The 26574-nt window shown below is 40.3% G+C and overlaps 1 protein-coding gene across 1 annotated transcript in view; it reads right to left on the reverse strand.

Moving 5' to 3' along the window:
* Positions 1 to 4249: 4249 nt before the first annotated feature.
* Positions 4250 to 26574, reverse strand: part of gabrb1 (gamma-aminobutyric acid type A receptor subunit beta1) — a 30254-nt gene continuing 7929 nt past the window's right edge. Inside the window, exons 3-7 of the mRNA XM_029460766.1 lie at positions 20156 to 20238; positions 11728 to 11871; positions 11280 to 11432; positions 6172 to 6425; positions 4250 to 5119 (exon numbers count right to left, since the gene is read on the reverse strand). Coding sequence (XP_029316626.1) covers positions 4778 to 5119; positions 6172 to 6425; positions 11280 to 11432; positions 11728 to 11871; positions 20156 to 20238 — 976 coding nt within the window. The 3' untranslated portion in view covers positions 4250 to 4777. The remainder of the gene's footprint in view (positions 5120 to 6171; positions 6426 to 11279; positions 11433 to 11727; positions 11872 to 20155; positions 20239 to 26574) is intronic.

A 26574-nucleotide genomic window follows, 5' to 3' on the forward strand; every position in this document is an offset into this window, starting at 1 on the left:
ACAAAAACAACAAACAAACATACTTCTGATAAGCCAGCAAAAATGCACTTTATATGTAGTTGGTAGAGTTGTCAGCAATTTTATTTAAACTCTATTCTTTGAAGTCTCTATAAGTTGACACAAAGAATTTGTAATTTGTGTTTTCTCCCTCTCACACGCATCATATGCTCACTCACACACACACACACACGTCTTGTGTTTGCCTGTACACAAGCAGAAAGACACACAAGCAAACTCACCCACACCCCATTCCACTTGAGAGCACGTATAGCATGAGAGAAAAATTGTACAGTAATTTTACACAATAAGATTCGAGCACATGTCCAACCCTCCACAGCCTGTAGGCAAAACAGTTGTTCAGGGCTTCCATTAGCTCATCCGTTCACAGAAAACATGTGTCCCTCTGCTCTGCGTCCTTTGTTGTGAAGAAAGCCAAGCTGTTGTTTCTTTCTTTCACCTCCTGTCCGTCCACTCTGCTCTGTCTAGAAACAGCAAAAACTGGAAACCAGCCTCGCAGGAGATCTTTTCAGCATTGAATTCAAAAGATTGTCATCGTAATGCTGGAATGTCTTACTCCTACAATCTATGCTTAGATAATGGTACTGTACTTCAGAGCCTCAGAAAATATCTTAAAGAGTCCACTTCTGTTTTTGGTTCTCCTTGTTCTTCCTAATCTAAAAAAAGTACAAGATGATTTGTTTTAAATTCTACTCACTAGATAGAAGTTAAGTTAAACCCTGTGAAAATATTGAGATTCTTGGTAAAGGCACAATATTCAGCCATGAGGAATGAGCACACTGCTACTATTGTGTCCTGTAGAAGCCTATCTGGTTTTGCTGCTTTTTTTTGTTTAAAGCCCTGATAAGACAAGCAGTTCACATTTGTCTTAACCATCAACTGAGGAAACTGAGGAGGAAAAAACATATTACTTTAACCACTTAAATTCATTTCTGATAATTTCTTCTTTTCTCTATGTTTTGTTGTTGTTTATGCTCTAATTTCTATCAGCCACATCCAGAAAAGTAGAAACATTGTTTAAGACAGGTTTTAAAGGATACATTTGCAAAGATTTGAAAAATACCCGTCTGGTTTACCTCTAAATATGTGCTTTAGATAATCTGGATAGCAGTTGGTTTGTTTACAACCCGTCTGATCGTCTGACTGCTTCTTGACCCAAGTTTGTTGTTGTGTTCACAGATCTCAGTACTTCAGTTATTGAGCACAATGTTAGCATAATTGATAGAGATGATGGCCAAAGCTATGACGATAAGGTCCAAGAGCTCAGCTGTTGATCCACTGGGAACATTGAGATTACATAGCGTACAAACTCACTCAGTGACCAGGAAAATATCAACCCTGCCACAACCAAAGGAATGAAACCTGCTTTTCCATTTGCATTTGTCTCTACCAAAGCCAGCAATTTTAATTCCAACACAATTTTCTATCATTAAGCTTGTATAGTTTATGGACTTTAAAAAGGCAGCTTCTTCAAAGTGAAACAATTATAGAACTGTAACACAGAGACACCTCATCAGAATGTTTGCTAAGGCCGACCCCCTTGGTTCTACTAAGATAAGTAGAACGTTGGATATATCAGGTGACTCCGGCCAGAACAAAGACACATCAGATAATGTGTCTCAGTCTACCTCTATGGGAGTGCAAGAGCAGAAAACGATACAGGATGCCTTTCCTGTTCCTTGCAAACTGATGAACGTGTTGGCTAAGAACAGCTCAGTATCCCAAGAAATGGTGCCCATACTGGACTAATTTGTACCTCATGATTTAAGCCTAATTTTACAGTTATGTGCCAATGCAGGTATGGTGTAAGGTGTAGAGTTTAGCGGGATGGATGGGCTTCCAACGCAATAAATTATGACCTTTTTGTAACTGTAACCATTAGCATTGTATGTAAATTTGTGTCATTAAACATAGTTGTCCAGTATTGACGTTCTTAGCTGGTGACAGGGTTGGCTCAGCATCATCAGGGATGCACTGTGCATACATTCTGGTTCAAACTGGTCTCCAAATAAAGTTACAACTGTGCATGTCTATGGGTGAGGTGGTACTTGTTTGGCAGATATTCTCACTTTGATACCAGTACCCAAAGCACAAGAAGATCTTAACATGGTGGCAAACTGGATTCTTCATGATGGACACTTTCAACAAAACATTTGTTTGTCAACGCAGTTTGTCAAAGAATGTCCAGGAACTGTTTAAGGAACATTTAGATGGAATGACCACAAGTCAAGTCAATCCTACTAACATCTTTGGAATGAACACAGCACCAATAGATTCTTGGTAATGTAGAGCGCTGGCGTTGGCATGGTCAGCTTTAACACCAGCACACTACAGGGCCATGGATAAGTCACGCTACCAGTTGTGGCGGCTTTTATCACTGCCAATCACAGTAAATCATTTCTAATGTTCTGGTCACTGTTTACATGTACCAATCCAAAAAACCTGTGCTGTAGCTCTGCTTCTTCTTATATAACACACTGAATGAAAGAGTGGGCAATCATAGATAATGTTGATTTTTCCATTCATATCATGAAGCCTCACTGAATGCTTTGATGAAAATGATGTTGATCATATTATGTGGACTTCACAGTCAAAAGCTCTCAAACCAACTGAACATCTCTGTGAGATTTTGGACACTATGTGTAGATTTTTCTTTTCATTTGTCACACAAGTGTTGATGTTAGAGTTCCTTATGTGAAATACATTAACTTGGATTGCCACAGATCATGTAGGAGAGGGAAAGCCTTCTGTCCAGCACGGGATAGGGTTTCTGTACAGAATACGTTTAACTTTCTTGTGCATTCAACAGCCAGTCTATAAACGTTATTCAGGTAATCTGATTGAGATGAAGATCTCTCTTGAAAAGACACCTGAGCTCAGCAGAGAAAAAGGTACGCACTTCCTGCTATTCTTTTATAGTTTTCGGCACATAGGATCTGCCTCAGCTTCACTTTCGTTTCCTGTAACTGCAGTAAAGCTAAATCCTGTCTTTCATGTGACACAACATTGGATATGTTGGACAATAGGCAAACCCTTGATTACAATCAATGCCAATGTTCTTTTACTTTACAGATTTTGGTTATGGCAAATAAACTATGGTTAAGGTGTGCTTACGGTTAGTCAACTTGGTCACTTGGTAGAGGTTAGGAAAAGATCACTTTAAGAGTTGATAAGAGTTGATAAGAGTTGGCAAATGTTAATTGCAGGTCTGTGATGGAACACAGACTCTAGTGTCGTGCATGAAACTCAAACTTGCTTCATGCCCTTCCACGTTCCTGACACTAGGGACATGCTACTTCCATTATTGGTGGTAAACATAATTTGTGAGGTGAGGAATTGTCTAATATGGACGTAATTTATAGGAACACCGAGCTGGCTATTGCATACACTTTGCCAATTGTTGGTCACTCCTAATCTTGCTGTTCTCACCACTAGTTGTCTTCAGAAGTGCATTTTGAACCTAACTGTAGCACTGGAGCTGGATCAAACTTGAACTTGGATCTTACAACTATTCCCTAGCCCTGACTACAGAACCTGAAAGATAATCCACTCAAAAACACTGATCTCAAGCTTTCCCCTAAATTATTTAACCCATTGAGGTGAATAGCTCTCTATGCAATTCTAACAGTTATGTACAGTATCATTTATTATTTATTTTATACATTTTTCATTATCTGACAAAAATGTTTATTAATAGTTTTTTACGCCACATGTTTCAACACCAGCAGCGAGTTTTATCAGGGCTTGACATTTTGAATGTGATTTTGAAAGCATGGTGACATCATTGGTCATTCTTTACCTGATTTCTTTTAAAGAAAATTACATTGTACATGCTCACAGACGCTGTGAGAATAATGTAGGTACATTTTGTTTTTGAGAAATTAGTTGAGTTCCAATTAATATCAGTCCTGTACTTACCTTAAATGCAATGATTGTTCGCAAGCATACAGTATAATGATTATAATACAGAGTGGCTCAGTAGAGCCATGCAAAGCTTTTTTTTTTACATAAATAAAAAGATACTTGCCAAATAAACCTCCCACATCATTCATAAAAAGCAATCTAACATGTTTTAGAGCTTGCAGATGACTGTCAGAGAAGGATTCAACACATGGATAGATAACCAACTCTACAAAAACGACCTCATTCAGCGCACTGAGCAGAGACTACCTTATTACGATGGGATTTAACCAAATGTCATTTGTTAAATAGTTGGGTGAGCTTTAGTCAAAAGATCATGTAAAAACTTTTTTAGTCCGCTACTGACTTTTGGCTTCCTTGTCTCTTGCTTTTTTTTTGTATCTTAAGCAAACAAAAGTTGTGCATCATTCACATGCAAAAAGTGAGATAACAGAAGGTAATAAAATAAGATAGAATAAATGAAACATCATTGCCCGTAATTTTGGAGTCACCCAAGTCTTTTTGGCAAGTTTGAACTGAAATACTATACCTTTACTGTGTCTTAAATTCCATTATTTTTATCTATCTATTTTGTACCGATGAGTACAGCAAAAGGGATAGGATTTTAATAAATTATACCTCTGTTATATATATATTTATATAGTATATATTAAATTGTATTTACATTGTAAAGACATCCAGTACTACTCATTCCAAAACAGGATTTATACAAATGGACTGAATGCTCCATCATTTTCATCGCTGTACAAGATCTATGAAGCTTTCCTGTCAAATCATCAGCAGGGTAGCTGCCACACAGGCTCGCAACTGCCACCCTAATGGACACGCAACTGCCACCCTAATGGACATAGTAAAGCCAGTAGACCAGGTTGAAGAAGGTGAATGCAATTGGGAAGACGACACGGGACCACTTGTCTATGGCGTTGACATCCGTGAGGTCAGGGATCTTGACTTTGAGCTGTGAGGCCCTCCTCCGCAAGCGGCCCTTCTTGTGGCCCATCGGTCGGTCAATGGCCGGTCGTCCGTACAGGTCTCGGCTGGTCATGGGCTTGCGGTACTGTATGCTGGCGCTGTCGTAAGAGAACATGGTAGCCCGAGGGTCGTTGAGAACACCCATCATATCTGATCCACCCATCTCACTGGTTAGGTTCGTCAGGAGGATGTTGCCATGAGCATCAACCTGAGGAAGGAAGTCATCAGATTTCATTACATTTATTTTGTAACCAAAACCCAAATAGAATGCAAAGTCAAAGGCTGTGCCCTAACAACAAGCAGCATCCTATTTAGGGGAAACATATGGGAATTTTAACATTGCATTATGGACTGCCCTATACAAGGAAGACCTTATAAAGTTCCGATGTTATGGCTATCGAAGGCTACTATATGTGATTCTATAAAAACAGTAAGCTAGTGGGGAGGACTTCTTGCCGATATTGAATGGCATAGAGCAGCCAATAATGCTGAATGTGTGTTACACACATGGAGGTCTCGAGAGTTTGTGCGGAAGGAAGGTTAGGCAGGTTGGAGGTGGTTGAGTTTGCCAATGTTTCCTGAACAATTTGTCTTTGCAGTGTTCTTGTATTCATTTGTGTTTACAGTAAGCACATAATTTAAATTGTGCATCCATTATTCACATCCCTCTAAGTGTTGGACAATAAAAATAATTCTAATCCAACCTGTAGACAACTAGTTGTCTTTCCCCCTCACTATCACTAAAGAAAAACCATAAACATCTATTATTACTCCAGTAACACTTGCAGTATGCAGAACAAATGTATTGTTAGACCAACGCATCTTGACTTGTGGGCTTTATCAAGTTCATCTTATTCTTATGTAGAAAAATAGGACTATAACTCCATCTCATTGCACAACCCTGTATTGCACAAGGACAATAAATGAACCTTATGTTTAAGAACTTGGTCATAATTGTTACCTGAAAACTAAACTACCATTTTTACACCACTGTGAATCTGTTCAATCATAAACTTGGAATACTAACCAAGAATATGTTTAATTTATAATTACCGTTAAAGTGAAAAAATAAGCAGACATCCACTAAATTGCTGGATTACTCATTTACCAGGCTGAATAGCCTGTCAGGCAGCTCTCACAGAGTGATGCAGGTTGCCATATACGCTAATCAGTAATCTAACACTGGTTCTACTGACGTGTCTGGGCTCTATGGTGTCATTACGCAAACAGTATGAAAACTACACAAAGCCCCTTTCGCACCTGCACTTTGTTGCTCTCCAGTCTGCTCTTATTCTCGTTGTTGGACTTTGCAGCCTTTTCTGCCACCTTCTTCTGCAGGTGAGGACCTCGACCGAAGAAGATGTAGTTGACAAAGGCGTACTCCAACAAGGCCAGAAAGACAAACACAAAGCAACCCATGAGGTAAATGTCAATGGCCTTGACGTAGGGGATCTTGGGTAGAGTCTCCCTTAGGTGAGTATTGATGGTGGTCATGGTCAGCACCGTGGTTATACCTGCAGACAAGCAGATGTGGAGGGAAGGGAAGGTTAGAAGGAGCTCTTTTGGCAAGACAGCATTCTGAGGGAACACCATAGCTACAGGAGATGTAAGGCCTTAATTAGTCCTTGTTACAAAACAACCATCATATACAAACTGTAGCTGTTGAAAAGGACTGGTGAGGATTTCCAGTAACTCAACGTTTACATAGAGAGGTACCCAATATTTCTAGTTGTACTAGATTGCAACTGTGTACTTTAAAAACATTTCCAGTCCCCATGACATTCTCCAACATCCTATGTTTCTGTTCAAGTAGTGGTTTGGCTCTAGAGATATGCTGGTCAATGGATTGGTTGGTCCACCACTTTGGTCAAGACTGAAATATCTTGACATATATTGGACAAATGGCCGTACGATGTTGTGACGCCATCAGATTGAAATGTCTACTGGACAGATAGGCTATTTGATGGATTTTCTAGAAATGCATATAGACGGAATTGCAATGCATGCTGGTGTGGCAAGCCTAGAAAAGTGAGCACCAACTCTACAAGGGCCGCCATATTGGATTTCTTCTCTACGTGTTTACATTGTATTTAGCTTATTCTTCAAGCATATTTACATTGTATTTAGTTAGTTTTTAGTGTGTAATCATCTCTTCTAGTTATGGGATTTGGACACCGAAATTGTGTGGTAAAAGGATGTTCAAAAAGTGGGAAAAAGCTAAATAAATGGGCAGAATCTCATTGTGAGCTTCAATAAACATTAACAACAATAAAAATATTGTTATATCGCTGAGGTATATCGGCGGCCAAGAAGTCATGCTGTTGTTTTCATTGACCCAGCCATCCTGCAATGTCAAGGGATCAGGCACTGAAACGCCACTCGGCATAACCAAAAGCTTAGTCTTTTCTTTTTCTGTGATTGAAATTCTTTCGTTAGCTGTTGGTTGCTCCTCAATGCCCATCTCTGATGCAGCAAACACCCTGGCAATAAGCTCAAGTTTTTCTTGAAACCTTTAAATTCCGCTTGCGGCAAAATACTTTAAAAGCTTCGACTTTCCACATCTGAACCTTATCATAAGAAAGGAGTTCAGAACTCATTGTAGAGTAGTAGGTTTGTTTACAACACGTTTGAAGAATAAGCTAAATACTATGTAAACACGTAGAGAAGAAATCCAATATGGCGGCCCTTGTAGAGTTGGTGCTCACTTTTCTAGGCTTGCCACACCAGCATGCATTGCGATTACACCGGAAGCCCGAAACTCCGATTCCGTCTATTTCTACCTCAGGATGAGGTCATCAGCCACAGCTGTACTTTGTGTTTCATTCTAATAAGCAAGTGTTAGCGTGTTAGATGGCGACCATCAGATCAGGCATGTGTTTTCCCTAGTTTACGGAGACTGGAAAATAATTATGCCTAATATGCCATTTATAGGACATAGAGTAGTGACATTGAAATTTATCTTCTCATAACTATGGGGTAACTATGTGGGTCTAAGGCATAGTTATGATTGTAGCCTATGGGTATGTTCAACATGTGCCAAAATCCCACTGTATAGAAAATAGCATGTGTATAAGTACATGTAGATGGTTTATGTGTGTGTGATTCCAATTAATTTTCTATGTGCGTTTATACTTTATGTTAACATGTATCTACTGATGACATGAAGGTTGGGTTAAGACACACACACACACACACACCGATGTGCTCTGTCTCTGTAATTGTCGCAGACCTCAGAACAAAAGTCATAGATATAATAATTTCCAAAATTCACAACATATTTTTATCTAACGAATGATTCTGCTTCAATCAATATTTATTTGGTGATTAGCAGCTTTTAGTAGCATTCTCTGAAATCTCTGAAAACATTTTATTCCTTGGGGTATAAAATATTGTCGAAATATTAGCCTTTCAAAAACTATGTTTTCTTGCACACACCTGTATTAACCTGTCTTGCAGCAATATAACACACTATAAATTACATTTATATAACCACAAAAACACACTCTGTCTGAATAAAATTCAGTGAAATTTGTTTAATGATGAGATCAGACAGTGTGGAATTTTTTTTTGCCTATTGAAATGAATATAGGCTACACATTTAAACCTCTATTCAGGTGATCAGCTTTAATAGGAGGTATAGATTATGGGTGCTGCTTTTATATTGCATTATACTGTGGAATTTAACACACGTATCCAGAACCTGATCACTGAACTAAGATACGACAAACTGTTATCAATGAAGTTATCAAAATGGTTTTCTGCACATTAAATCAGTGTTATTATCATATTTGAGTGTAGGCTGGGTATGCTTCCCACATATAGCATAAATTACTTTCAATGATTATTATCATACCAGGTCATTAAGGTATAACGATGCTGAAGCCTTTGTTTTTTTGCAATTTGTTCAGGTTATTCTCAGTGAGTCCCAATACAGGGCTGTGACACAGTGTCTCTGCTCCTTAATGATCCCAAAACAGCTCATTAGCATTACAGTGCACCTTTGTTCGCACCTAATGGGTCATAGATGTGTGACACAGGTCTCCCTTCCCCCTCTGAGTCGCTTTATATATCACTGAGCTTAGATGCTTATAATTTCTTTGTTTCTGGATGGGTTGGTAGTTTTCTTACCAAACCAGTGAAAGATAACAGGGTGCTCGTCCATGCCCGAGCAAAGAGCTCGAGATACACCACTCAAGCCGTGGTTTGTGAGTGAGGTGAGGTCTTACAGTGTTCGGGTATATCATAAGCACAAATGTTTAACGTAAACATTGAAAACATAGCTTTAGCATGAGCTCTTACCAGATATAAAGTGGACGCCACACACACGGGTGAATTGTGCTTTTTCTTCTGTTAAATCCTTACGATTTATGTTGCTAAACCACAGTTTACGGCATTCGGTAGACAGCAATTCATCCCTCTTTTGTGGATCATTGTTTTTGATGATTTTAGGAAATCTAAAGAACCGTTTCTCTGGGTCACGAGTAGCGTTATTACAACAATTATACACTGCGGACATGATTGGCATTTTCTTTCAATCTTAGACGTTTAAATACAATGAAAATTATGAAGCGTTGCAGCAACTCACACGTGAACGGGCGCAGTCTTGGTTGTGTAATCCAACCAACATGGCTGATTTAAGGGTTGGGACGTAAGTGTGACGTCACATACACACGATCTATTCAGTGATTTTACTTGAGTAAAAGTAGCAATACTAGATTCTAATAATACTCTGTTACAAGTAAAAGTACTGCATTCAAGTAAAAGTACAAAAGTATTAGCATACAAAGCAAACAAAGCAAAATGTTTATTAACAATGTTTTCACAGGCTCTTTAAAAAAAAGTGTTGAAATTTAAAAAGAAACTTAGATTTTTGTGAAAAAAATAATTTTAGGTGCTGACCCAATTTAGCTTAACAAGAATAAATTGACCACATTCACACACTCTTACATATAAATGACATATAAATGAAAGATGTAAAAACATGCAAAATCTTAATATCCTTTAAAAGTATGCGTTGCAGACAGTAGGCTGTAGCATGAGGAGAGGCAGAGAAGGGGAAAATACAGGGAAAGGAAGGAAGATGTCAGTACAATCAGTGGAGAACAGATTGGTAGAATGAGAGGTACCATTATTGATCTGTTTGCTTTTTAGCAAGGGCTTGGAACAATACAAAGGCAATATAGCAACAAATCTGCTGGCTCTGAATGTGCATCTGGGAGTAATCGCTGTCAGAGCAATCTGAAGAGTCAAAGCCTCCAAAAGAGGTTCCCTCATTTTCCAAAAGACATATCCAGAGAACTGCATTTAATTATGAAAAAGCCAGTAATATTCTTCTCTGAAGTAAAACGCACTGCTACTGGGTTCAAAAATGTTCAATTAAATATTTGTTCAACCCTTTTTTGCATGAAATATATATACAGTGTTGCTACTATGGTACAGCAAAGACAATAGTGTGAATTTACCATTTTACCTGAACATTGTGTCGTAGCTCTAGCACCTGCTGATACTCTAACTCTCATAATTCCAAAACAAATATACTTTTTCACATTTTTTGAACACATAAATATTAATGATGACCATGCCAATTCATACAAATATCATTAGACCACATGCATAGCTTTTCTGATGACCAAAAAATTGTCCATTTTAGTGGACTCCGTCCTATGTTATATTATATTATATATATTATGTTATATTATTATTGAATTATAGTTATAGATGCATTAATGTGTTCATCACTTGAATGTTGCAGTTGGTAAAGGAGGAGTATATTTATTTCTATTTATACAATTATCACAATTAACCTACAACCTATAATAATATATTGATAGGAAACATAAATATAAAAGTAACGCATAGCCTAAATAAAGCTTTAAAACATGTCATGTGGATTATGAAGTACAGTAGAAAGTACAATATTACTAATAAGTACTACTAATTAAAGTGCAAGTACCTCAAAAATGTCCTGAAGTACAGTACTTGAGTAAATGTACTTAGTTATATTCTTTAGTGGATTTGAGTTGTTTTTGTAAAATCAAGCATAATCTCATGGTAACACCTTGAAGTTGCTTTATTATCATAAAACACAAAGTACAGCTGAGGCTGATGGGAATGTCATTAGGTTTGCATAATAAAGTTTTTGACACATTTCAAAATCTTGACATGATTATGGCGCTCGTTGAAAAGTCAAAGAACCTCCAAAGTTATTTAGATTCATCACCCGGGAACCATGAATGTCTCTAAACAAAATGACACATCCATGTAATAGCTGTTGTTCAGGACCAACTGACCGGCCAACAGACACACATGACTAAAATCATATCAGCAAACATAATTGATAATATGTAGAGAATTGAAAAGTCACTGACCTAAAGCTACTCTGGCAGCCGAGGCATCATAGTTGATCCAGAAGGAGACCCAGGACAGGATGGTGATCAGGGTGGAGGGCATGTAGGTTTGCAGGATGAAATAACCAATGTTCCTCTTCAGCTTAAAGCTCAGGGACAGACGTGGATAAGAACCTGTTACACACAGGGTTGCAGATATTTATTGTGATTTATAAGAACATTGTTAATACAGAGCCACAAAACACATACATAAAATATGATGTACTATTAAGAAGACAACTGTCTTGGATCAATCATAAAAAATGTCAAAATATCTAACCACACATGTCTTCTGATTAAGTGCTGTGTATTTACAAACATCAACTGATAATGCTACCTACAATACCTTTAAAAAGAGAGTATGACATGACAGGAAATTCTATCCTTTTTTTTTAACCCTAAAGGGTTGAACACCATTTGACTCTGTTACCTGTGGCAAACACAGCTTTCTTGGAGAGGGTTTGGTAGTCGATGATGTCGAACTGGGGCAGTTCGATGTTCTCCACCCCAGTGACTGAGCCTATGTTGCTTCCTCCCTGCCAGTAGAATTCGATGTCGTCAGTGGTGTATCCATCTAAGAGAGGCAGGGGAACACAACAAGTTAAACAGAATGCCATCTTGAGTTGACAGCTTTCACACATGCTGTTATTAGTTTGGAGCGTTTTCTCACTTTGGTATGGCTCACCTGCTAGTCCATTTGTCAATTTAAATGAAGTCTGGTTGGCTTTCTAATTGTAAACAAACTGCCCTACTTTCAGGGGAGCCACCCCCTGAATTATTATTATTATTTTTTAATATTCACAACTCACTTTTCCCATTGAACAGGTGCTCTTTTATTAAATAAACTAAACGCTTATGTTACTTATCTAATTTATATGCACGTTTCAGTGTTTACTGCGTTGCTTTGCGCATTCACATTCTCTCCTCCACTCTGTTTTCCAAAGGGCGGGTCTCCGCTCCCGACACACACACAAACACGTGCGCACACACACCTACAGTCAGAGATAGAGCGGAGGAAAGGAGAGGAGGGAACTATCCATGTATATATATAGGAATATATAGCGACCCTCTCGCTAAATCCACAGTTGTTTACACTCCTTTTGGCTCTGCTAATGTTAGCTACTTTAACTTGGCACCTAACTTTGCCATCTTTCTTTTCCTCTTCAGCTCTCTCCTGCTCGGTGTGTTTCATGTTTAGCTATTCCTCTGCCTCCTTTAGTGATAATGGTACATGTATTAAATGTAGTTTATATGCAGGGTTGGAGGCGAGTTTCAGTGGGCTAGAAGCACGGCACCGCGCAATGGAAAGTCAGCGGTTGGCTACTGTAGCTGTTAGCAAGCCCTCTGTAGCCGGTGCGGGCCGACCAGAGGTAACACCTGTTAGCTGTTCCCCGGTAGTTCCCGAGAAGCCAGCTTGCGTCAATCAAATTGCACAAAAATTCATGTGGAGTAGATATGGAAAGACAATGTTGGACTAGCTGACATGTTTAGCCGCATGTCACTATTCTGTCACTGGCTGTCATGGAGGTGTCCAGATAATGATGTGGGCTTTGCAGATAATTGGCGGACTTTTCCTGGTCTGATTAGGAGAGACGACATTCATCCTACTTTGGAAGGAGCAGATCTCATATCTAGTAACATTACAAAGTTCATTAGTGACAATCCATGACAACCCGGAGTTGAGACCAGGAGGCAGAACTGCAGTCTTACACACTTGTAAGACTTTGAAACAGACCATGTCTGTGCTTCCTTCTGGGCAGTCACCCACTCAAATCCCCATAGTGACTGTGTCTGCCCCACGACCATTGAAATGAATATTCTCAGAATCCTTATCAGGTTTAGTCCTTAAAACATATTTATTGTAGGTGACTTTAATGTTCATGCGAACGTCGATAGTGACAGCCTTAATACTGTGTTTATCTCATTATTAAATTAAATTGGGTTCAGTCAGAATGTACATGAACCAACTCACTGTTTAAACCACACTCTGGACCTTGTTCTGGCATATGGTATTGAAATTTAACATTTATTAGGCTGTCCACATAATCCTCTTTTATCAGACCATTTTGTAATAACTTTTGAAGTCCTGTTACTGGACTACAAGCCGTTAGACAAAATATCCTACGCTCGAGGTCTATCTGATAGTGCTGTAACTAATGATCCCATGATCACTTAATTCAATACCATGTCTCAATATCAATGTAACAGAGGACTCCAATGCTAACCTTAATCCCTCACAAATTAATCATCTGGTTGATCGTGCTGCAGCCTCACTGTGAATGACTATCGACTCTGTCGCTCCTCTATTTATCTGAACGAGCTCCGTTTGTACGCGTTAACAATGAATCCTCCATGCAAGCCAAAGTCAGTCATGGAGTCCCGCAAGGATCTGTACTTGGACCTATTCTATTCACTTATGCTTCCTTTAGGCAATATTATAAGGAATTATAAGATTCTCACCATCCACTCCTAGTTCCTCCACAGTATTCCCCCTACAAGCTGCCTCCCTCCCCATCCATATCCTAAAAGATTTCATGATGTCCTTTTTCACTGCAGAGCTAAAGAGCTAAACTACTATTATACCTAACAAAACAAGTGTTAAGGAGGAGTGAGCAAAAGTAATCAAAAACCAACAACTCTGTACACACTACTTTTGTTGAGTTCTGTCCTGAAACACATTACATTCTTGTTCATTTGACCAGGACCAAAACATTATAACAGTGAAATGTTCTTGGTGATTCATCATCCATTCAACAGAGGAAGTGTCGCAAGTATGTCCTTCAGATTTTTTGAGCAATTGAAAGTAAAAATAAATCATTGTTAAATCAGTGAGACTGATAAAGCACAAATTAGTTTCCCACAGGCTGAACTGAAACAACAATAAAGTCTCTGGGCTATGTCTCCAGCCTGAACCAGAGTGAAACAGTCCCCGCTGCCCTGTCAGTAATTAGAACAATTTAATTGGGCCAGCTTGTCTCCCTGCTCAGATTCTCCATTTTATCTAAAGGTACTGGCAGGATTATTGGGAGTTAGCTACTTCTCATTACTGGAAGGGCTTCATTATGATTTTGACTTCTATTTTTTTTCTCATCCAATTAATGTACATGAAAAGACCTCCACATGGGACATGTGGTGACTTTTAAATACAAACAGTTTACATTTAGTGGATCAAAAATATTTAGACCTATGTTTTAGCTGCAGAATTCATAATTATAATTATTATCCATAAATGCCTTACTTAAATAATGCTTACACATTGATATAATTAAAATACTCTGTTGGTCAGTTGCATGTTTGCTATAAAGTGTGTTTTCCCATTGTTTGAAAATGCACTGTGCAATAACTTCTGTATTCTCACCACAAAAACACAGATGTCTATTGGATTAAACACAGATGGTAGTTTAACTATCAAAATACTCTATTATAATTAAAAGTAATTAAGTATAGATGTATTGATGCCTCTTAATTGTATTGATGATATGCTCATGCCAACACTATTTGCTGCTGCAGCTTTTTCAAACAAATCCAACTAGATAATCATATATTATAAATGCTCAATTCTCTGACCGACAATCCAACATCCACCATTACATGTGATCTGTATCTGGATATCTTATCAGGATCAGCAAAACGCATGTTAATGCAGCTGTAAATGCATGCAGTTCAAATCACAACCCTGTCTCCTAAAAGTTCCCATACAACTAAACTGCATTCACAATTAAGTTAGGGTGGTTAACATTGTATATTGAAACAAATCAAAACAAAACCCCCCTGGAGAAGGCAACCCCTTTCTCCAGTCGCCACCTCCTACTACTGTCGGGCCGCACCAGACCCCAGTCCCTGAGCCATTTCTGGGCACTCGCCTGGCCCTGGGAGGTCCTCGGAGTCTCCAGGGGACTTCCAGGTCTCGGCGCAAGAGACCCAGACCACGGCAGACTCTGGTTTCCGCTGCCGGGCCGCAAAAGCCTCCTGTTTCCGCTGCTGTGCCGCGACAGACTCCAGTTCACGCTTTCGGACCTCCGCAGACTCCCATTCCCGCTGCTGGACTTCCGCAGACCCCCGTCCCCACTGCCAGATCTCTGCAGACATCCGCTCCAGCTGATGCCGGACCACTGAAGACCCCAGCTGTTCCCAAGCTGCCCCCCGAGACCCCAGCCCCTGTGCTCCCTCCGTCCCTCGAGACCCCAGCCCCTGTGCTCCCTCAGTCCCTCAAGACATCAGCCCCTGTGCTCCCTCAGTCCATCGAGACCCCAGCCCCTGTGCTCCCTCACTCCCTCGAGACCCCAGCCCATGTGCTCCTTTTGCCCCCCGAGCATCCGGGCCGGCCTACTGGGCATCTCCGCCGGCCTCCAGTGCGGCCTCCCAGCCGGCCTCCTGAGCGGCTCCGCCAGCATCCTGCCCGGCCTCTCCGCCGGCTTCCTGAGCTGCTTTGCCGGCCTCCTGCCCAGCCTCCAGATCGGGGGTCTCCTTGTTTGCCCCTCGATCCCTCCTCCGGACCCCCTCTTTCCGCCCTACTGGGACTTTTTTTGTGACTTTTCGGGATGTCTGGGATCCGTCCCTTGGGGGGGGGGGGGGGGGTACTGTCATGATCGTGATTTAGTATATCCTGTTTTATTTTGAAGTGTTCACTCCCCCTTATGTAATTTCTAGTTGGACTTCCTGTCTGTGTGTTTTCCCTCTGTGATTGTTGATTTGTTCCTCCTGTGTCCGTTCACCTTGGCCTTGTGTTTTAGCTTCTCTCCCCAGCCGTGTCTCGTTCCCCTCGTTTAGTGTCTGTGTATATATATCTTTCCCAGTGTTCCTTGTCAGTTTGTCATCTAAGTGTCAACCTTGCAGATGTCTCCTTGTGCTTCCTCGTGCTCCCTGTGTTGTCCCGGCTTGTGTTTTACTTTTTGCCTTATTTTGTGATTTCATAAGCTTTTTTAGTATAAAGCCCTTTTTTTGTTAATCTCCTCGTCTGTCGTCTTGCATTTGAGTCCTCACCTTTTCCCCACCGTGATACATGGTTTTGCTTAAAATAAGTAAGTTTGTTACGTCATTGACCTTACAGACGTACTTTCAAACATGAACAGCCGTCTCCTGGGGGAAAGTATGGGTTTGTTTGACCCATCCATCCAGCCCGACCTCCTCCATACGCGCATTCACGTGGATCAGAAACATATTGTGTGATACTTTGAAAAATAAATGTAATATGGGAGAAAATATTTTTCCCTCTAATTGTGATTGACAATCAGTTTTGTTGTCTGGGAACGTAATTTTTAGGAGACCAGGCTGCCAATCAACTTAGGCTTAGTGTACATATAGTGTTATTTTCTGAGAGCCAGCGTCCTTTTTCAATTGTTCCCAATGAGGAGAGAGTGGAAGCGACTCCTTGTGAAAAAAAACCCCACTGTGTCTTTTATCAGAGAGCGTTTCATCCAGCACTTTTCTGCCAGAAAAAAGCGCTTTATGAACACATGTCCTTACTTTGTGATAACGTCTTTCAGGTGGAAACAATATCTGTACAGTTAGAAATAATAATACATCTTACTTATATAGCACTTTTCTGGAAATTCAATAGTATAATAATAATAGTAGAATAGTAAGTCTCTGATGGGATTTTTCCACTAAAAAGATCAAATTGCCTTAAAACCTATTTGAATTACATCTAATTATTCTCTCTTTAACTGCTGGACAATATATTCTCCTCTTCACTGTAGTCCACTCTCAGTATGTGCATCAGAGGCTTCACGTTTCCACATCACACCTGTGCAGGTTACGTATTGGACCATGATTGGTTCAAAACAATTTGTGTTGGTTCGTCAAGGTGTTAAACAGAGATGTTTGTCAATTCTACCAGCTTTGCTTGTCTAATTTACATATTGAGATCTGAAAATACTGATCCAGGAATACCAGATCAAAAAATATGTAAATAGATGTCATTGTCTGGATAATGTATCCAGATACATATTGCAGGTTAATACCGGTGGGTTCCACTCTGTATATAGGGAGAAGCGGTGCTACACGTCTATATTCTAGACATGCAGGTGTCATACAATGACTTGTTGACTGGCACACACTCACCTTCAACTAAGCCCTAAGTGTTTCTATATGCATATATATATATTATGTGTGGGACTTTAACTATGCATGTCGGTAGTATCTATTATTTAAATGAAGCACTCCAGCCAGGTTGGATTGAACAAGAGATGCCAGTTTGCATTAGCTGGTGTGAAGTGCAGCATGGCTGTAGACCAAAGAGTCTTCTGCAGGAAGTGAATACTGACCTGAGGTACTGTATGAACAGGAACAATGGGTGAAAGGAAATTAAGAGATTTGTGGAAAAGGAGCATTTAAAGTTGTTAGAAATTAGATGAAACTTAACAACCCTAGTGTGGCTCATAAATCTCTGTACTTAAATGCGTGTTAATTAGTAATCACATTAAAATAAAATGGACAATTCAGTGTGAAGCATGATGTGTCACTGTAGGTGAAACCTTCAATGTGACGTCAGTAGCATTTGAGTTTTATTTATTCAAATAAAAAGTGCTTTTATTATTTATTATTATTATTATTATTATTATTATTATTGTTAGGTGTTTGACAGAGCCTTGTTGGAGGTGGCAAAGTTCTGTTTATCTATAATAGGAACATCTTCAAAATTAGCATGGTGATAATCCATATCCAAAGGAATACTGCTAAAACATATACACATAACATACATATCTTTTAGGCTTAACAGGTCTGAAACGTGTGATGCTTGGTTCTCTGTCGACAAGTCCGAGTCAAGGCGAAACATTGACTGTAGACATTTCTCAAACCAGCGATGCATCATAATCCACATTTTTGCTATTGATCTATATCTGTATCTTCAGTAATCTTCAGTTGCTCCACCACCTCCATTAAAACCTCTTAGAAGGTGGACGAATTTACCCGAAAATACCTACAAACGACATACCCAAAGTAAATTGAAAGCTGCTCTTCAACCATTTGCACCAGCTGCATGATTTTGGGCTCATTCAAAAGATAACTCTCTTATTGTTCTTGCAAAACAGTGAAGAATCACTCCAAGTGCTTCTGGCACTGAGTAATAGTGGTCTGAATATACTGAATTTGAAGAAAATACACTCCGCCAGAATTTCTTTGTTGAAAAAGATGTCTGAAGATGGGTATAGCTGGTAGTCCCGAGCTAAAATACACAATAGAAACATAGAACCCGCGCTAAAACCGTGTCTGAACCGTGATGAGCGCACAAGTCACAAGTTATGACTGTTTATGATCACACAATGTAAAAATCGATCAGCTGATTTCACAGATTGCAACACCTGTTCATGGACTTTTATCGATGTGACGATGTTCACAGTGGATATCTTTTTGCCGGAAACGAACGTGTGGACCTCTGGCAATGTCTTATGAGCGTCTTTTTCAAAATATTGCTGAAAAGAGGATATTTATGAGGCTTTATAGGTAAGTGGGCTCAAAGTTATGATTTTGATTTTGAGTGTACTTGCTAGTTTGAGGAGCTGATTGTACCGCTGTTGTGATTTTCATCTCCATACTAAAATAGATGAGATTCTAAGCTTTCCAAAAATATATATATATTTTTTTTTTTTTCAGAATTAAAAAATGTACATGTACAGGCGCAATAAAACACCTGCTGGGCCTGCCTGCGGGCCCACACACGGTTAGAGGTTTTAAAGGTTCAATGTGTAATTCAGAGCCACCTGCTCCAAAGAATAAGCGGGCAGTTTTTCATCTCTACTACAGGGTCCATACAATCTAAATTCATCATCGTCAAAACCATCAGTTATTAAAAAAGCCAACTATAGTATGTTGACCTTTTTATATTTTAGTAGTTTGTCATATTTATTGTATTTTAAGTTTTAGAGTAGGCTACTATAGTGTATTCTTTATATTGTGTATTGTATTCTATAGTTAGCCTATATATCTCTCTCTTCTAGTGTTGATATATTTTTTCAGCCAGTCAGTTCATTAGCTGAAACTCTGAGATAAGGTATACATATAACTGCTATTTTATAATCTAGCTGTGTATATAAAGCTGTACAGTCCGTGTATTGTTACGTTTGCTTGTGTCCGGGCGGCAGAGACGAGCGAACGACTATTTTTTTTATCCACGCCGACATAGGACTGCCTTCCCGTAATAAGAGCGTGCAGCCACTTCGTAGCCTTAGATTTGGCCGGTAAAAACCCCAGCAACGGGAGTCACAGCGGGTTGGTACGGCGGGCTGACGCACACTTTACTTCCGGTGGAGCAGCCTCCGCTATACCGAACTTGCACCAAACCGTGACTTCTGAGACATATTTTAATTTTAAAATACCTACTTTCAAAACAAATCAAACAATAATTTGGCAGCCCCCCTGCAGTAACTTAAAAAAACATCTAGGCGTCACGGGTACCCTGAAAACCCATGCAATAGTGAGTTTTTTCTCAAGAACAATCACTGGACTCTTGGATGTGTTGGTGATGAACTTGTTTGACAACATATAACAAAGATGGCCTTGACACTAGATGTTGCAGCAACCTAAGACCTGGTGCAGGCCATGTGTTCACTTCTGTTCAATGCAAGTTCAAGACACCTGACCTTCATTATTCTTGACAGATGAGGTCAAGTTAAAGGCTGGACTAATAATGCTCAGTCATTTATTTTCATGATAAATAAAGTATTTATCTCAGTTCAGTAAAGTGCAGCATGACCTGCTGTCAGTCACCAGAATTTGGTTTTGCTCTGTGGGTCCATGTAGCCAAGATGACTTTACCAAAACTAACTAAACAAAGTACAGGTGTGAAAGAGCCTTTGCGTTGGGGCTATGACCATTCATGCACACACAAACACATAAACAAAGTCAGTGCCACTTACAGCTCTCAATCTCCAAGGTGCAGTTCTGCTCATCCAGTGGGTATCTGCGCAGGTCCATCATGCAGGCAGCTGTCGTGGTGATCCTAAAAGAAAAAAGCTTTATTACATTTACTGATATCTGAAGAAAATTCTATCATAATGAACACACTGTGTCCTTACATAACTGTACTTCCACAACTAGAAATCCTAATTCAGTATATGCACAAATGGGGATTCAGTATACACCATAGCACATCCAGCATGTTGGATAAAATGTTTGTTTCAAAAGAAACAAACATTTTATTTCCTGATGACTGGAGAAAAACACATAGAATGAACAATAAGGTTTACCGCTTACACTCATGTTGAATCTTGCAGCACACTTATACAGACTCATCCCTCGATCACTAAAATCCTTTTACATCCTGACTGGAATTGAACTATCTGGTTCTTTCCCATAATTGCCTTTGCACTGCTGAAGTCACGACTGCAGCCTCCTACCCTTTGAAAAGCCTCATGTTCAATCTTAATTACAACTATGAGTAATTAAGAATTAACACTGAAATCCAGGCAATTGGGTGAAAGCCGCGACTTCCCCCCTTTGAAGTCTTACATCTGAAGGAGGAAATACTTCCGTTTGACAGTTTAGGAGAGAATCAATGAATGACTCTTTTAGTTTTTGTGTGTTGATGAGAGCCACAAACAGTTCTTTGTGAGAATAATAGGCATAAGTAGTGGTTTAGTGTGGTGTGGCCCTGGTATGGGCTCCGTATAGTAAAAGAGTCAGTCATTATAATCATTTGTTTGAAACAGAAAACACATTTAAACCTCATCCCAGCAAACCACTAAAAACATTTAGTAAGTAAAATTTATTATTATTATTATTATTATTATTATTATTATTATTATTATTATTATTATTATTATTACTATTAAGAGAACTATACATCCCAAGGTCGAGAATGAACTTCCACAATCAGCTAGTGTGTGCAATGTAGAACACATCCAGCCCAGAGGCGTTAATCCACCTCGACACTCCATTAGCAGTAGGACTCTCTCGCAGGAGTGTTGAAAGATTCTCACTTTAAACAACAAGGTCCACTCAACGGCTTTATAAGTACAGGTGGAAGGAAATGTACCTATCATCTCTAATAAGGAGTCTGTCCTAGTACTGAATGTTTCATCGTATCATGGCTTTGCAGAGCTCAGCACTGCAGACATTTTTTACATTTTATCTTGAGATAAAATTCTTAACACTTATAGGAAACTATGTGCACTATGTAAGTGCACATAAGCAAACTTCGAGAGAAAAGGGAAAACAATTGTGACTTTGGAAGCCAAGAAAAATCCACTGATGCTCCTCCTTGATCCTCTCACTTCACTTTGCTGAGTGAGTGTTCAGCTACACGCACATTTCCCCATACTCAGCTGTTACAGTGTCACAACGTTAAAAGCCCCTCAAGACATGAATATTCATTATTTTCTTACCTTCTTGAATATTCTGGGGGTGTTGATCCCTGTCCAGGACACATTAGGAAGCACTGGATGAATTATAAAGCAGGTGAAGAGAGCGTGGACAACCACTAAAAATAGATTGTGTCAGCTCTTTGACTTGTCAGGAAGGACTGCTAGGATGTTGCAGTTCACCCGTTCCATTATCGCAATCATTAAGTCTTCACTGAACCAACCGCATTTACATGTTTGAATCAACCAAACATTCAGTCAGTCCCAAAGTCACATGCACGCATCTTAAATTCTTTACAGGTGCTGGGTAGACCAAAGAGAACCCACACACTGTTTTCTCTTTCCCAAACCCTTTTTTTATTTATGTGGGATAAAAGTGGCTGACTGAAGCTTTTTAGGCAAGAAATGAAGTATAATAAATACTGTATAGTCAATTTATCAATTTGAAATGTTGCTTTAGTTATTCGGGAAAAAATGTGTTTAGCCAGTAGATCAACTCCTAAGGATTCAACGCTAGAGGAAAAACAGTGTGGCACTTATGTCTACCATTTTAATAATTTTAAATAATTTGTTGAGTTGTTTGCAGTGCGGGAAGTTCCCCAAGCCTTCACAGGATTTTCTTCCATTGAACTCTTGTAACAAGCAAGAATGATATTCAATACTTCATGGACCTGAGCGCAAAACTCCATTCACTTGGACAATTATCACGTAAGAATTTGCCACCCCAATCTTCTAAAACCATGGAGGGAGGTGGTCTCTGCTTCTTTGGCTACCACAGTGTTTGAGAAAGATGAGCTGCGACCGGAGGTATTGAAAATGGAGAAAGGTCTGTTGTAACGGCTATCTTTCACCGGGTCAGAGAGCAGACGTTGCCTCATTGCAAAGGCGTTTTGCCAATGTGTTCTCCCCCCTGCCAGGGTGCACAACTTTCATACACCACCACATAGAGACATCCCCAGGCGTGACTGTACAGTCACGGCCCTATCAACTGTCTGAGCGCTAAAGAAAAAATTGTCCAGGCGGAGCTTCAGGCCTTGCTAGAAATGGGGGGAAATAGAAGAGTTCAACTGTGACTGGTGCTGCCCCATCGTGCTAGTACACAAGCCCAATGGGTCAATAAGGTTCTTTGGGGACCATCGCAGGGTTAATGAGGTTTCTAAATTCGATGCTTACCTGATGCCCAGGGTCGGCAAACTCCTGGATCAGCTAGGCACAGCTCGTTTTTACTCAACACTGGATTTAACCAAGGGCTACTGGCAGATTCCCCAGTCTCCAGAGTCCAGGGAAATAATGGCCTTCTCCACTCACAACGGGTTGTACCAATTTGTGACTTCTGTTCGGGTTGTTTGTAGCCCTAGCCATCTTCCAGTTGCTCATGGACTGGACTGCTGTTTACCTGGATGATGTCATCTTCCACAGCGAGATGAGGGGGCAGCATATGCAGCAGGTGGGGCCGGTACTGGAGTCCCTGAGGAGAGCGGGGCTCACGGCCAACCCAAAGAAGTGCGCGGATGGGCGGAGGGAGGTATGCTATCTGGGGTACCACTTGGGTTGCGGGCAGGTGTAACCACAGGTAGAAAAGACTGCTCGTTGCCCAAAGACAAAAAAGAAGGTCAGGGGAAGGCTAACCATGCCACTGCCTAATCTGACCAAAAAGGATGCTTCAGATCCACTCCAGTGAATGGATCGGCGCTCTGCATTATTACCTCCTCGGTAGCTTTTTCACCCTCTGGTCAGACCATGACCCGCTCCAGTGGCTCCACCGCATGAAGGATGCCAATGCCCGGATCACTCGTTGGTATCTGGTGTTACAGCCGTTCAACTTCAAGGTGATCCATAGGCCGGGTAACCGGATAGTTGTGGCTGACTTTTTCTTGCGCTCGGCGGAGGGGGGGAGTCAACTTGCAGCCGGTGGGCTCGAGGCCTGAGTCTGGCCGTGGGGGTATGTAGCCGAGGGGTGTGGTTACCATGCCGGCTGCTGGGGGAGAGATGGGAGTGTCTCAGCTGGAGATAATCAGTCACATAACATAAGCATGGTGATAACCTGGTTCTGTTCTTTTGCAGTAGGCTGGGTCTAAAGAAGACAAATGGAGTGGTCCATGTGTATGTGTGAGAGAGAGAGAGAGAGAAAGAAAGAGAGAGACAGCTAGCCAGAGGAGAGCGACAGCAGAAAGTGTTTGTGTGAGACCTGGCGCAGCTGTTTGACAATAAACCTGTTATTTTCACACCGTCATTTCATCTTGGTGAGAGCAGGATTATCTCACAATGGCATCTTACTCGCAACGTGGGTGTCAACAAGAATGCTTGCAGATGGAGCATACTGTGTTCTCCTGTTCTCTGGAGTTTAGACTTGCATAGGTCTACTTGGGTATTGGAACATTTGAGTAGCCTGTATTGACCACTATGACTGCTGTATTTATAAACTGTGTACCACACAGGCCCAACAGACCAGGCTAAACATTGGCGCTCTGTCATCTTTCAACTTGTTTGCAACAAGACAGGTCTGCAATACTTAGTATAAACAAATAAGCCATATGTCTTTTTTGCTTTGACGAGGAAGACAAGGTGTTGAGGTGCTAACAACCAAAATGTGCATGTACCACTCAGTGGTGAGGTCATTTTGGCAAACCTAAATATAGCCCTTATGTCTGCAGCAAGCACACTGGATGAATAATTGTGGGAGCCTGCAGGGGATAATGATTCTGCAGCATGCCATTGTGAGTGAAATCTACCCAGCTCCTTCAGAAATTGTGAAAAGCTGAACCCAAAGTGGAGGAGTAAAGAGTCATGTGCTCCCAGTATCTGAAAACATGATTCAGAGGGGGGCAGATGAGAGAAAAGAAGAAGTAGTGGTAACACATTATAAGATATATATAGTAAGAGGTATTACTGCATAATGACCCTGTACCTTCTGTTTATTATATTTTCCACCTCAAACAAAAAATAAAAAATACAAACGTAATGTTTTCTCTCAATCTGGAAACATCCTCCTCAGTGGGATACAATTTCAAGGACAGTATTAAAAATGGGAGAAAGAAAAGAGGAGGGGAGGGAGGTGTTAAAATAAGCAAGATGGAAAGATAAAAAATGGAATGAGATTGTGGCGAGGCAGAAGAGATATGTTGTGTGTGAACTGACTTAGGGGGAATGAAGCCTTACTTATCCGGACACACAGAGAAGTGTTTACCTTCGAGGAGGCAGCCCACAAGGCCTGTGCTCACTCAGTCATGAAGGAAGGGCCAGCCACTTTTGTTTCCGGACAAATCGCCACTGCTCTCTGTCCTATTCAACATGCTCTTTCCTGTTTGGGCCTGAATGGAAAGCACTCCAGGTCTGTCCTGATGAATTGCCCTCTCTCCCGCTCATTGTCTTTCTCTCTTTGTGTGTGTGTGAGTTCATCTGGTTGAAAACCAGCTCTCAACTGGAACATCCTGCAGGCCGCTGCACCTGATCTGTACAGACATGCATGCTAGGACTAACTTATTACCCACATACAGTTTACAACCATAAACAAAGCCAGGATAACCAGCTGAGTAAATCAACCAAGATGCTTCTGAAATTAGTTGGGGGGCTGCCAGTTGTGCTGTGTTCACCTGTGCTTGCCACTACTGGTGCACAACAAAAGACTAGGCAGTAACTGAAAACAAGGTTACTTAACAAGGATACAAAAAAACGATAACTGTATTCCGTTATAATTTTTTTTTAAATTAGACATAAGATTACTGATACATTGACTAAAAACATCGATTATTTAAAGAATAACAATTTTATAATAAAGAACGATAAACTATCATGCACAAACATGACGCACATTACAACACTAGATGACAACATGGCCACACAGCCTACCTGAGCAGTGTGTGTGCGTCGCGGCACCTCTTGCTTTTCATTGTGACGTCCATGTCTGCAGCTCATAGAGATTCGCCGTATTTAACTATTTCCTCCGTGTGACGGGCACAGTTCTCAGCAAAAAAATAGACTCTGAAAATGATCTGTTGATACTCATACTGACATCATAAAAGTAACTTTACACATTTCACTATAGTTCTATTTCATCCTTACTGACCGCCAGAGGCAGTGCTTAACACTGAATATCTTCAGTTTTGTGAATGCGCAGGTCGAGTATTTATATCAACAAAGTCACGTGTGAACTCAGATGACCCCGGTGATGTATGAGTTCCAGTGTCATTTTCAAGATCAGTCCTATTTCATCTTCTCGGTAGACGAAGGCTATTACTTGCAAAGCATTAGCTTGAGCTACACAAAATATTATTATTTTCTCAAAGTTTGTTGCTTTTAATTCTAGCCACTAAATAAAACCTAGTCATTACCAAGTGCATGGATAATAGAGAAGAGCTGCCGTTAACAGGCGTGGCTGATATTATTATCTAACTTCAGGGTTATTCAGTCAGCAGTATTACTGGCTTAAGCAGAGTAGGTGCCTGGACTTAGGCAGTTAGACACTAGGCGAATCTCCTCACCACCAGCTTAAATCTAGTCTAAATCTTGAGGCATCTTTTAGGGTTATACTTTATAGACCTTAGTCTCGGACCCTTTAATCGGAGAGTTGGTCTGGACACACCCTGGTTCTGTCAGGGCATAATCTACGGCAGCGGTCTCCAACCTTTTTTGCGGCACGGACCGGTATCATGTAAGAAAATATCTTCACGGACTGACCTTCAAAGTGTGTGTGTGGGGGGGGGGGATAAATATGACAAATATAAAAATGAAAAATGATAAAGTGTATAAAAAACTCAATTCAATTAGTTAATTAGTCAATTAAACTCAATTAGTGGAAGCCCTGAGCTTGTGTCTCTGCAACGAGCCGGTCCAATATAGGGATATAAATTCTTCACCAATAGTAAAAGGTTTCTTCTCTTAGCAATACAGTTAGTCACTAAGTATGACGCTCTCCGTTCACTCGCATTTGTTGATGTGGTGGCCATCAGTAATTGTTTATGTCCTGGAAACAATAA

Source organism: Cottoperca gobio, chromosome 22, assembly GCF_900634415.1.
Source record: "Cottoperca gobio chromosome 22, fCotGob3.1, whole genome shotgun sequence".
Taxonomy (NCBI): Eukaryota; Metazoa; Chordata; class Actinopteri; order Perciformes; family Bovichtidae; genus Cottoperca; species Cottoperca gobio.